At 44.4% G+C, this 13373-nt stretch overlaps 1 protein-coding gene across 1 annotated transcript; it reads left to right on the top strand.

The window, feature by feature from the left end:
* Nucleotides 1-2952: 2952 nt before the first annotated feature.
* psmc4 (proteasome 26S subunit, ATPase 4) lies at nt 2953-12277 on the top strand. Its single transcript, XM_088905118.1, has 11 exons — nt 2953-3050; nt 4289-4387; nt 5006-5192; nt 5633-5779; nt 7090-7199; nt 7779-7872; nt 8340-8507; nt 8862-8938; nt 9261-9429; nt 10473-10528; nt 11399-12277. The coding sequence occupies exons 1-11, from the start codon at nt 3015-3017 to the stop codon at nt 11510-11512; spliced, it is 1257 nt and encodes a 418-aa protein (XP_088761244.1). The 5' UTR covers nt 2953-3014; the 3' UTR covers nt 11513-12277.
* Nucleotides 12278-13373: the final 1096 nt, after the last annotated feature.

The following is a 13373-nucleotide window of genomic DNA, read 5'->3' as shown; positions in this document are numbered from 1 at the left end:
ACTGCCTTCATCACTCTGTTCTCCTCCCCACTGAGAGCTGGTGTGTGGGGAGCGTTCTGGCGCACTATGGCTGCCATCGCATCATCCAGGTGGGGCTGCACACTGGTGGTGGTGGAGGGGATCCCCATTACCTGTAAAGCGCTTTGAGTGGAGTGTCCAGAAAAGCGCTATATAAGTGTAAGCAATGATTATTCTATACAACGGAACACACATCCACAAGTACGGCAATGGCGGGTATCTGGGGGTTGTGGGTCATGCAGGGCCTGACTGGGATGCAGCAGGTTGATACAGTATAAGCAGTTTACCAACATTAGCTGCTGTGTATGAATCGCTGGACTGTGATAATGGTTCGCTATGGATGAATGCGGTCTGGCACACATACAAATGGAGCTATGAGGAAACAATTCTCAATAGTGGCATCATGAGGCTGGACATTGGACGGCTTCTTCAGCTGTGGACACCTGAAGAAGGCTCACAGCCAAAACGTTGTGTTTCCTTTCTTCTCTTTTCAGCCTGGAATAAACCTTTTACTTGTTCCTTTTCAGCTATGTAGTACATCTTTCCACGTGGGCAACGAAAGAGTGATCAATAATCTTAGAAGAGTTGTCCTTGTGAAATCAGTGTGACTACCTACTCATTTCCAGCTGTACTCATATAAATTAAGAAATATGTTTCTTGGGGATGGAGGGTGCCAGTATTATGTGAGAGCGTGCAAACATTTGCAGGGTTTTTCCCACAGTTCTAAGTAGAGCAAACACTGAGAGGATTATGGAGTAGATAAGCTCTATATGAGGATATCTAACAAGACGCCTGAACAGCAAAGTGCTGGATAAGCTTCTGCAGAGCAGTATGTAGCAGAGCGATTGTAAACTACATCTTGTGGCTCAGACGATGAGGAAGGAAGTATTTAAGACAACCAGATGCGAAAGACAGCCCTGCTCTCACTCTGATATTCTTAGTATGTGTCCAGAGTTCATTATGTCTGGATGAGATGAATTCCCCAACAGTAGAGAGAGAGAGAATTATTTCTAGCCCCTTCATCATCATTCAACAGAGGAACCATTAAAGTAAAACAATGGAGCCAATAATGAGAATTGGTTCAGAAGTAATGAGTCATTCATCTAATTAAGAAAACTAAGCTGGAATGAAACCCAGAAGGCATCAGCCTTTGGGAATATGAATCGGATTCTGGACTAGACAGGTCATTTTAAGCCACTACGGTGAAGACGCTATGACTTTGCAGGTCTACACTTTCCAAAAGTTAACCAAGCAGTTGTCTCGGGCGTCTGAGCTGTCTTACAGAAACCGAACACTCAGAGGCTCCTTTCAACAAAGTTGAAAAACTCACACCTCAGCAGGATGGTGAAGCACAAGCGCCACTGTCAAGCTAGTTACAGGCCGCAAGATGTATGATTTTAATTTAAAGACGTTTCGGCACCCGGGCACTTCCCATAAAAAAAAACAGCCTTCTCTCTAGAGAGCTCATTAAAGTTATTGCTTCTTGAAGGAGGCCTGTTTTTCTCCCCCTCCCCCTCTCATTCCAGGGATTGTTTTTCTTTTTCTCTTTCAACACTAATCTACTTTCTTCGGGGCCAAGACCGGTGGTATGGAAATATTATGCATAAAGTCACAATTTCATCCAATTGTACATTTCAGAGAATCTACCAGGAGACTCCAAATTGTTTCACCTAGATAAATAAGCCCTTACCCACCGTTTGGACGTGCTATAAGTTGGATATGGCTGATTCATACCTGAGTTATTCATTACTGGGACACATTTGACAGTGGGCCATCATTCAATTTTAGCTTCAACTTCCTTTTTCTTTCATCAAATACCACCCCAATACTTCAGACGGGCTTCAGGCAGGCAAAAAAAAGAAACCCCCAAACAGAATATATTAAAAGCGTAATTGTTAGCAATTTAAGTGCTGTTCATTATTATGTATGACGTAGCCAAAGTGTTTCTGACAAAGGCCAAGATATTTTGGGGAAAAGGCCAAGATATTTTGGGGAAATGACAACAACCCATTTTGCAGGTGTGCTGGTCATAATGCCGATACTCTATATTTACTCTATATTTCTATAAACGTGTTTAGAGTAAGGAAATTCCCAGGCCCAGTGGTTCATCTGAACCCGGTTATTCAGAAAGAAGTCTGGATTTTGGCACTGCTAAACTTAAGTGCCAACATTTCCCCCCGGTAAGTTCATTTTCAAGGGTGTGTATTGCTGTATTTGCTAATGGAAGTAGCAGTTTTGATGGCAAATATTTAACACTAACAAAGCTAGTGAGAAGCTAGGCACTCCTGTAGTGAATGGTTTGGGAGCAGCCCATTGTCTGACAGAAAGGAGTTACAGGGTGATCAGGTCAGCCCAGTCCATCATCGGAGTACAGCTGCCCTCTGTTGAGGACATTTTTACAAATCGCTGCCTCAGGAAGGCTGGAAGTGTTGCTAAGGATAACAATCATCCTGGTTTCTCACTTTCTCTCCCCTGCCCTCTGGTAAGAGTCAAAGAAACACAAAGACATGAACCTCCAGATTCAGAGACAGCTTCTTCCTGCAAGCTGTCAGAGTGCTGAATTCCACCTCTACCACTGATTCACACTGATGTTTATGTTTGCAAGTTGCCTGTGCTTTCTTTTAAAGTTGTGTGTTATTTAATTTTGTTGTTGCTGCCATAGAGCACACATGCAAATAAACATTTTATCACATAAACTGAACTGAAACAGATTTAAATATATCTTAAGGCAAAATTAGGCAGTTGAACATACTCTTGTGGCAGTGATACCATTAAAAAATGACATAATTTATATATCTGTTTAGAATAATACAGATTAATCTGTAACTAAGGTAGCTCTGCTCTACCTTTTGATAAATAGCTTCTCTCAGAATATTTTTTACAATGCTGAAGAAATATGTTGTAAACTACAAGCCCCACAATGCAACGCGTAACCGCACAGTGACGGTATTTCCGGGCCGGTATGAGTCTGCGTTAGTCGAACAGGCGAAACAAACATGGAGGAAATTGGTGTGATAGTAGAGAAAACTCAGGTATGTAATTTGTGTTTAATTTCAGAAAGTGCCTCTTTAGAAATCTACAAGTAAGTTGTGCGAAGAGTATTTTTAGCAGCCACGGAGAACCTTCTGACCTTTTTTAAACAGTACCGTTGCTGTTTATTATTAGTCATCAATAAAAGGTGCAGATTCATTCAGCTAGGCCTGACAGTCGGAGGGGTATATTTGAATGGCCTTCTAGGTGTTTAATAATTGTTTTACTATCTTCCTGTAACGTCTAAGAATTAGCAACTTTTTGGAAATGCTGATCGTAGTTGTATGTGTAACATGTTCATTGCAAACTTAAATTACGTACAGGGCGATATTCCTGAACAAAGACGACGTTAAAACTCGCTTTATCTCCTTAGCAAGATTTTATGTTACTCTCTGTATCACTACTTAAACACCTCAAAAACGTTTTAAAAAAGATACCGATGAACGGTGTCTTTGTTTGAAGTATTTAATAACCGTGCCCGTGAGAAATGTGTTTTGTTTCGCCACAATTTAGCTTGAAACAAAAATGATGTATTCGAATAGGATAACTACAGTCTGCTCCTAGGGAAGTTTATTTCCAGCAGGTGTATTCCGTTTAAACGAGGGATGATTTTATAATACTAAATGTATAAGTTACATTTCATTCTGCATCTTTGTGTCCAGATTGTCTTCATACATTTCTGCTTAGTTGAAAGATTGTTTATCAAATACTATTATATTAAAATTGGATAATGCTCTAGTAAGAACATTGCATGTTATTTTTGTTCACCTCAATATAGAAAAGATATTGTGGCTCTGGGATCTGTCCAGAGAAGAGCAATCAGATATATTCTGGGGCTGAAAAGCCTCCTGAATCAGGCTGCCAAAGTTTTTCAGAATCGGCAAATCAGGAACCAGAAGACAAGTGGAATCTGTACAGAGGTATATTTAAAACCAAGTACAGGAGGCACTGCTTTACGCCAAGAGTTGGGGGAGTGTGGAACAAGTCTCCCAGCTCTGCTGTCAAAGCCAGTACCCCGGTCTCTTTCAGAAAACACCTGGATGAGAACCTTGGAGTACTGAGCCAAGGATTACCGAATGGGATTGTTAAACTGGAAGGCCTGTGCTCTTTTTTTTAAAAAACTGTTATTATGTGCGAAAAGGTTTTTGACTTTCATTCTGCAAGTGCGAACGGCTGTTTGATCACTTGCGCTCAGCGCAGCCCAGCCTGTTGTGAGGTGCGTGTCTGTGTGTGTTCGCAGGATGAGCTGCCCCCCTTGTCCACTTCCCGGCCACAGACTGGCTTGTCCTTCCTGGCGGCTGAACCCGAGGACCTGGAAGATCTGTACACCCGCTACAAGGTCAGTCCGCCTCCCGTCTCCTGACCCCTGCTGCCGTGGCGGCTTCTGAAACACCCTCTGTCCACGCAAGCCCAGCGGATGAATCGGTTGGGCAGTGTGGTCCCAGTTTGATCCTGCCTAACTGGGAGCAAGGCCCATTCTGCCTCAGCTGGGCGCTGCACTAGGATATCACACCTGAGGAAGACTTCACAGCCGAAACGTTGTGTTTTCTCTCTTCTCTTTTCAGCATGGAATAAACCTATTACTTGTTCCTTTGCAAACTAGTTTAAAACAAAATGCAAGGTTTGGGGTCATTGGGATGTGAAATTCTGCCTGATCTCCTTCACAAAGACGGCAAAGCACATGTGCTAAATGTTGAATTTTAATTGCACAAACGGTCAAAACAGTAGACGCAGCCCTTAGAATGTTTTTAAACAGCAGCGTGCATTTCTTTGGCCAGACACAGAAACCGGCCGGTGAAGACTAAGTATGCTTAAAATCAGTGGAATCGCGTGATTCCTTCTCAGAATAAGCTGACAGAGAGGCAGTAGGTGCGATCCAGCAGGGTCCTGATTTGTCTGTCCTGGGTTGCTCCAGTGTGTGCACAATACATTTTCCCAATTTTTCTCTGCTCCACAGAAGCTGCAGCAGGAGCTGGAGTTCCTGGAGGTGCAGGAGGAGTACATCAAGGACGAGCAGAAGAATCTGAAGAAGGAGTTCCTCCACGCCCAGGAGGAGGTCAAGAGGATTCAGAGCATCCCACTGGTCATCGGCCAGTTCCTGGAGGCTGTGGACCAGAACACGGCCATCGTGGGCTCCACCACCGGTAAGCCACCCTCACACGGCTTTTAAAATGCACACTTTTGCCTGATTGCCTCTAAATTAAATTTACAATGAGCCCAGACATCCCCAGTTCATGTCTGGCCGTAATGCAGCATGCTGGTGCCAAATAAAAAGAAACGAAGTTGGAAACCAATCATGAGGCTGTATATTCAGTACATCTAAAAAAACAAAACAAAGAAAACAAGTCAAATATTTGCAACTAAAATAAGACCAATCAGTGTGGCAGTGAGAGATACAACGCAGGGTAGAGTAAACAGAAAAGGAGAGGTTCACAGTACCTCGATCCAATCCGGACAGTGGAATGTGTGTGCGTGGTAGTGGTTATGCCGGCAGCAGCATGTTGACTGGTCCAACGAGGAAGAGATTGCAGAAAAGGAGTGCTGCCTTCATGGTGCAGCGGCCCTGCTTCTCCTTTCCCATCAGGGTCCAATTACTACGTGCGGATCCTCAGCACGATAGACCGGGAGCTGTTGAAGCCCAACGCCTCGGTGGCTCTGCACAAACACAGCAACGCCCTGGTGGATGTGCTGCCTCCCGAGGCTGACAGCAGCATCATGATGCTCACATCAGGTAAGCGTGTCGTGGCGGGGGTGGCAATCACGGTTCACCTGGTATTGATACAAAAGCGCATCACTGATGGGATGGTGTGGGCTCCCGTCTAGGGCGAGAGCAGTCCTGTGCTCTTGCTGTTATGACGAGGTTTGTTCTGGCTGCCAGCTGCGTCTCAAAGGCAGGCTCGCAATCCAGCTGCAGGCTCGGGGATGTCCAGAGACGGGCGGAGACTGCAGAGAAAAAGGGGGGAAAATGGCGGAGAGAAAGAATACGGAAAGTCGCGAAGCCGGGAAGAAGGCTGGTTTTGCAGGCAGGGTGATGAGACAGGGGGACTCAGGTCCTGATAACTGGAGTTCAGGATTAGGAATTGGGAGCAGGGTTTTACCAGAGTGAATTCGTAAGAACCGAGAGATGCGGTAACAGCGCGGAGCGCAGCACCGCGTTCCCTCGTGGAGACCATGGATCGAGAGCCTCTGTCCTTCGGGACCTGACACTTGCCCTGTGCTTCCAGGATGGCTCGTCCCGGCCCTCTTCAGGAACAGCTGAATTTCTGACAACGCTAGTGTGGGTGGAACTCATTGTTCTCTGTTTTTGCTTTGTGGAACTAACCGTTGGCCATGAGTGAACGCATTAAACGTGAACGTTTAGTAGCGGATTTCTTGTAACTCATGGCAGTAGTTTGTCACTTTGTTACACTTGGATCACAGTTTTTTCTATTAAGCTCAGCACTTCTTGTGCTCTGGGCTTGTGTCATGGAACAGATCTTGATGATCTTCCTTGGCAGATCTTAGCCCACTCGAAACTCACTTTTTCCCATGCTATGGGTTTCTCATGAAAGCAAATAATGCTTTCGAATGTGCACCTTTGTGGATCTTAGTAAGGAAAATCATTTTCCTGCTGGATGTGCTGTTGGTGGGACATTAGATGTTGCAGTTTCCCCTGAGACAGAAGCTCCAAGCCAGTATCCTAGTATGGTGACCATTGCACTATGCTGTAGGAAGTTCCTTTTTTCTCCCACGATGTTACACTATTTTCCCTGACCACTTCTCTTGAAACATCAGACTTCCCTTTCGTAAAAGATGACCCTTGCTTTGTCCAGAGCTTGGGATAAATTTCATCAGAGGTTTTCACACTGTGGTCTTCCTAATTTTCTGCCTGTCTTTAAATTGGCTGAGTGATTTCTCCATCTAATCTGCATTTCTCTCACCATGGGCTAGAAGTGTTGCTTGCTCTGCTGTGAGGAACACAGTGAATCCCCCCCTCCTAGCTAAAGTAAAACACTTTGGGAAGAGGAGTAGAATAGTGAATCTCTCTTTCTCCATGTGCAGATCAGAAGCCAGACGTGATGTATGCAGACATCGGCGGGATGGACATTCAGAAGCAGGAGGTCAGAGAAGCTGTGGAGCTTCCGCTGACACACTTCGAACTCTACAAACAGGTACATTGCCCAAGGAAGGAGAGGGTCGCTTGGCAAAGCAGTGCCAGAGATGGGAAACTGATCAAAATTTTCCATTGTTAGAAGACTCCACCAAGCCCCTCACCTGTTTCAGCCTGGCTCATGTCACTAGCTGACTGTGACTGTGATTGTCCAAGGGGCTGTGCTGCTTGCAGATAGCATATATTTCATCCAGTCAGGGATGTTTGGCTCCTGGTGACAGTGCCCTCTGCAGCCTCCTGGGCTCTTGCAGACATAAGATCACTTTATTGGCCATATGCAGTTTCTTGTATTTTACTTTACCAGTCATGGCCTCCTAATAATCCCCAACTATGAATTGGCGTTTATCACTCTGTTCTCCTCCCCATTGATAGCTGGTGTGTAGTGAGAATTGGCGCACTACGCCTGCCATCGCATCATCCGGGTGGGGCTGCGCGCTGGTGGTGTTGGGAGGGGAGTCCCCATTACCTCTAAAGTTCTCTGAATGGAGTGTCCACAAAAGCGCCGTGTGTGAGGAATAATATAAGTAAAAAGCAAAAATCTGGGCCTAAATACCAAAGTGTGTGTCTGTGTGTTTTCCAGATCGGGATCGACCCCCCTCGCGGAGTGTTGATGTACGGCCCCCCGGGCTGTGGGAAGACCATGCTGGCCAAAGCAGTAGCTCACCACACGACGGGTATGACGGCAAGAGTCATCCCTGTTATGCTCTGTACTGTGCACTAGGTAGACCACATGCATGCAGGTGTGGTCTTCACAGCATAGGAAATGCCCAGAAGTCTGCTTAAGAGGCTTAACTGTATCGCTTAGGGGAGGTGACTCTCAAGACAGATAAAGGAAACTGAATCCTTTGAGGCTAAAGAGAGGATTGGAAAAATGTCAGATTTTTAATAACCCTAATAGGCGATTCAGTTCAGCAGAATGCAATGTGAGTAACTAGAAACTGCTTGCTAATTCAGTTACTATCAAATTGCAGGACGGACACCATTGAAAACAGTGATTGGTTTCTGCAGTGCCCTTCCTGTAAATTGATATTAGCTGAGTTAGTTTGCAGTTTCTCGTTTCTAGCAGTTGATAGAACTGGAAAAAGAACCAGTGATTGTCTTTGACTCTTCTCCCCCCCACCCCCCCCCCCCCCTCGATCAGCGGCCTTCATCAGAGTCGTTGGCTCAGAGTTCGTTCAGAAGTACCTGGGGGAGGGGCCGAGGATGGTACGCGACGTCTTCCGGTTGGCCAAGGAAAACGCCCCCGCCATCATCTTCATCGACGAGATCGATGCCATCGCCACCAAGCGTTTCGACGCCCAGACAGGAGGTGCGTGTTCGCTGCTCGTCTTCGGTGTCTCTTCCCCAAGAGCAACAGGCACGCGTCCCCTGTGATCAATCATGGGGATATCGCATTTTTCCTAAGTGCCAAGAGCAAGGGCCGAGTTGCAAACTCTTATCGGCATGATCAGAGGCTTTTAGAGGAAATTCCTAAGCAAGATTTTGTCCTCCTAGCTGCAGCAGAAATCAGTTCTCGTCAACACTGTGAGTGTTCCTTCTGCTTTAGGCAGGTGCCACAATCCATATCTAACACAGTGAATTCCAGGTAACAGGATGCATCTAACACTTCAGTCAGTCTTTAGCCATTGTTCTAATGATCCACATTTGTGTTTTTTCTTCTCAGCCGACAGAGAAGTTCAGAGGATTTTGCTGGAGCTGCTGAACCAGATGGATGGCTTTGACCAGAATGTCAACGTCAAGGTGCGCACGGCCCAAACCGACTTGGGAGTTTAGTTTAGTGCCAAAGGAAAGACCTTTGCTTTTTAAATGTAATTTTATTTTGATTTTAAGAACTTTAATTTTAATTTAAAATCTATTTTTAATCATTTTTAACTGGCTGGACTGGAAGAGCCATGGCTGTCCACATCTGCATTAAAGGACCCATGCTATGGATGATCAGGGTCATTTTTTCCTCTGTGCCTGCGGTTAGTTCATGGTGCACTTCTGAAGCCATTGTGAGTGGCCAGTAGGCTGGCAGATGGCAGAAGGGATTTGACCAGTTTCTGACTGCTGTCTGCCCCAGGTGATCATGGCCACGAACAGAGCGGACACCCTGGACCCAGCCCTGCTGCGGCCTGGCCGACTGGACCGCAAGATCGAGTTTCCCCTGCCGGACCGGCGCCAGAAACGCCTGGTCTTCTCCACCATCACCAGCAAGATGAACCTCTCGGAGGAGGTGGACCTGGAAGACTGTATCCTAACTAGAGAACCCATCGTCACTCACTTCTGTTGCTTTCCAAAATCGGATTCACGAGCTTTACTACATAGCAGCCATACGCTTTTTATACAACACAGCAGGCCACACAGACCCATAATAAAGGCAAAATTCCAGGGACTTCATCTTTATAAATTTAATTTGTTGGTGGTTTTTACCATCTGCGTCCTAATACGTCCAAAAAAATCAACCTTCAGAACCTGAGGACAACATAATCATCCTGTTGATCACTAGTTCTGTTCTTTTTACAGGAATAAGAATCTTTCTGATTAGCATCCACTTATGAAAGATGTAGTTTGTGAGGTATTAGATTTTTAGTGGGGTTTTTTTTGGTAAGCCACAGTCCACCAGGTTTTGAAGGTTACCACTAAATAACCAATTTATAATTGTATGATAACTGCTTTATGATCATTTTAACAGGTGATTTGTTACATTAAGTGATTTATTGAGCATTTAGATCGCTTGCTTGTTTTGTAAGTAACTTACAGGTGTTGCCAATCTTTAAAATAGGTGAACTATAAGACTAGCTGGATTGAGGTTGCCCGGGACAGGACTGAAAGTATGAACTGGTTAATATCGGGACATGTAGCATCCCTTCAAAAATTCTACAAAGATCTGTCATAATGTAAAACAGACTACCAGGCAGCTTCGCAGCAGTGCAAGGTGAGAACCGGTTGTGGCAAGCAGATCATATAATAGTTTTATTCCAAATTAGTCAAGGTGTACACAAGTAAAAAAATAAATGTAACACGCCAAAACCTTTCAAGCTGTAGTACAAAGAAAGGGGTTTAAGCAAGCTTTAAAAAGCCTGTTCTATGAGTCAGTTGGTCTTGGGTTAAGAGCTGGAGTCTACTCAAGCCTGGATGTGGAGACCCGTCCGTGCCTCCTGTGTGTGGAATAACCCTCAGTGTCCACTTACATCTCCTGGCTGAGTCCCTCCCAGACTGGACTGGAATCCACTGGGGCAGCCCAATCTCCTGCGTCTTGGTTTCTGTTAGCATTCTTGACCTGGTTCTTCAGACGTAGCCCGTCCAGACAAGATATCAGGTGCCGATATTAACTCCATCTGTCAGGAGGTAAGTATTTTTGCTGCAGGGGAAGATGTCTTCCTCGAGTTCTGAAAGAATTTGTAGAGACTAGATGTTTTAACTGAGCAAGATACATTGAATATTTTCTGTCCTCCCTGCTTGCATTTGTGTATCTTTCAGATGGTTAAATTGGCCATTTTTAACTAAAGAATATGTTATTTCAAGATAGCTTTGGTTTTTTCTTTGTATCCAGTGGCAGTAAACAATATGCCCTCTGTAAGAAAAAAGGAGACACTGCTCTGCCTGTTCTGTCTTTCACAGAAACTCTCATCTGTATTTTTCAAATTGACTGCTGCACCAATTTAACAGGTTTTATTCCACATAACCTGGTGACTATTATGCAAACCTTCGTGTGCTCAAATTTGATTTTTGTTAAATTTAAAATAGTCTAATTGTCTTTCTAACTGATGCTTAGCTGGCAAGTTTTTTTTAATTATTCTCTACCTGAAAACACAACTTCATTACAAATTGTGCACGAGAAAGCAGAGACCACACCAGACATGGCAAAAAAATATTTAGTAATATTTCAATGAATAAGAAGGATTGATCACTGCTGAAATGCAACCAGAGGATACACAGTGAGATGAAAGTCTCTGTGTGGCCTGTGATGAGCTGGCGTCCCATCGTCCCAGGCTTGGGCCCACTGCTTGCTGGGATAGACTCCAGCTCCCCTGCAGCCCTGAATGGGATGAAGTGCTTAGAAAAAGTATGGATGGATGCAAAGCGACAAATTTATTAAGAGCTGTGAACATTGAGTCGTAGAAAAGCTCTTTTTCTTTGACGTCCGCGACGGGCTTAATTTAATTTTTCCATGTTGCAACAAGACTAGCTTAACACACTTGTTCCCTTTTTATTCAGGCTGGCATGCTGGCCGTGAGAGAGAACCGCTACATTGTGTTGGCCAAGGACTTTGAGAAGGCCTACAAGACCGTCATCAAGAAAGACGAGCAGGAGCACGAGTTCTACAAATAGAGAGCCGGGCACTCCCCGACCGCGATTTAAGAACAGCATCTGGTTCGCCTGCGTTTCAAGTCTGAGCGTTTTGTGCGTAAGGGGGCTGAGTTCTTTTCCTGCAGGGGTTGCAGGTCTTCCACAATCCCTGCAGGAAAAGAAGGATTCCTCCCTCTTAATGGGTGTAACTACTGGTTTGACTGGAGGAGTTGCAGCACTTTCACTCCAGTTTGAAAAGGCTTTGAAACGGGCCTTTTCCAGATGTTCAGTTTTCCCTGGAATCTTCTAGGAAATTCTCATTCCCTTCAAGCAAGTAATTAAACCCTGAAATGAATTAAGACCTACAGCTGGAAGAAAAGTCTGAAGACCTTGCAACCACTTTTCAGTCGACGCATTAAAAGTCCAACCTCATACTTCCACTGCTGAGTAAATAGGACTGTTGTAGGGATGTTGTACTTCTGTCAATTTTAGCTGTTTGGGGTACAGTACAGTGGAGGAATGCTATAGGTTTGAAGTATGCCGTTGAGGTGATTTCTCGGTACCAGTGATCGCCTCATCGATACAGAGTACGTTTGTATCATTAGCAGCCTTTACACTATATGTTGCCTGCAGAAAATGAACAAGTATGGTGTATTTATTGATGACTTGGAACACAGGATATGGTGCATTCCTGTCGTGTGATATCAGCCATTTCTATCAGTAGGTGGTGTGTTTACTGCTCTTTGTGATCTGTGCAAAAAAAGTACCCATTAAAGTGTTTTCAATAAAATCTTACTTTGGTAAAAATTGTTTCATGTACCCCGTTATTTTACCTCTAGGTACTGGCAACTCCAGTTCTGCAGCATTGTTTTTTCTGGTTGTCATTCTTTCTCGGATTTAATGACCTATTTCACTGGATATACAGTCATATAAGCCGTATTTCTCTCCATCTTCATGGGGCGCTTGTTTAAAGCTGCATAACAAGGATGGGAGTTGACTGTCACTGGTGTAGGGTTAGGGTTAGGATAGGGTTTGGATATGTTGCATCGTGGTTTTGAATCTGCTTTTCCCTCATTTCAGTCTGGCTATGCTTACCTGTCTGTCGAATGAGATTATCATCAAAAGAACTAAAATAACTTGTCAGAAGAACAGCTACCCTGCTCCCAAAGTCCAGCTCCTGTCCTTTGCTTTTACCTTTAAGCTTGGTAAATACCTGAGAAGAACAGTAAGCTACAGGAAGCAAGTGGAACTGCTGATTAAGGGCGAGGTTAGAACAAAAATCAGCAGACTCACACAGGCACTGCAGGACCAAGATTGAGAACCTCTGCCTTAATGTTTAAATGCGTAATGAGCAGAGACCCGTAGAGCATTTTACCACCTGCTTACTAAGCAACTCTTTGATCTACTGTAGTGATGAAATCAGCATAGACGGCTTGTTGCAGACTTCCACATCCTTTTCAGTACAGGAGATCCTTTATTCTTGTCTTTTAACTTTCAGTTCTCTCCTGTTTGCAACTGCTTGATCATGTTGCAAAACGTGAATTTTGAGGACGTCCGTTGGAGAGCAAGGCATGTCGGGTATGAGCGTTCCTGAAAACATTGTGTTGATTTGTGTTTTCTGCCATTATTAGGCATTTTCCTTTTGGCTCAATTTTATGAGTGCACCTGTAGTGCAGAAATGTACTTCAGCTGCACAACTTTAGTGCAACGTCAGTAAGGGAAAGGATTCTGTATTAGTCATTTTGTAGTTGATAAGTTCTGTATGTTAAGAAGGTATTGACCATTACTCTATAAATATAAATCCAGTGCAGGCAACGTTACGATGAACCGTAGAGGGCAGCACAGAGCTACAGAACTCAAAGTGTAAACTCGGATGCATTGAAAAGTGCAACAATTCCTCAGG

The sequence above is a fragment of the Atractosteus spatula genome, chromosome 25 (genome assembly GCF_055471065.1).
Source record: "Atractosteus spatula isolate fAtrSpa1 chromosome 25, fAtrSpa1.hap1, whole genome shotgun sequence".
Taxonomy (NCBI): Eukaryota; Metazoa; Chordata; class Actinopteri; order Semionotiformes; family Lepisosteidae; genus Atractosteus; species Atractosteus spatula.
This window is presented reverse-complemented; position numbering and strand designations above follow the sequence as displayed.

What these genes read in the sequence shown, in the direction of transcription:
- psmc4 (XM_088905118.1), top strand. Translation starts at nt 3,015, where the DNA reads ATGGAGGAAATTGGTGTGATAGTAGAGAAAACTCAG. An exon ending in CATCATGATGCTCACATCAG is followed by an intron (nt 5,780 to 7,089) that starts GTAAGCGTGTCG and finishes CTCCATGTGCAG; the next exon opens with ATCAGAAGCCAGACGTGATG. An exon ending in ACCAGAATGTCAACGTCAAG is followed by an intron (nt 8,939 to 9,260) that starts GTGCGCACGGCC and finishes TGTCTGCCCCAG; the next exon opens with GTGATCATGGCCACGAACAG.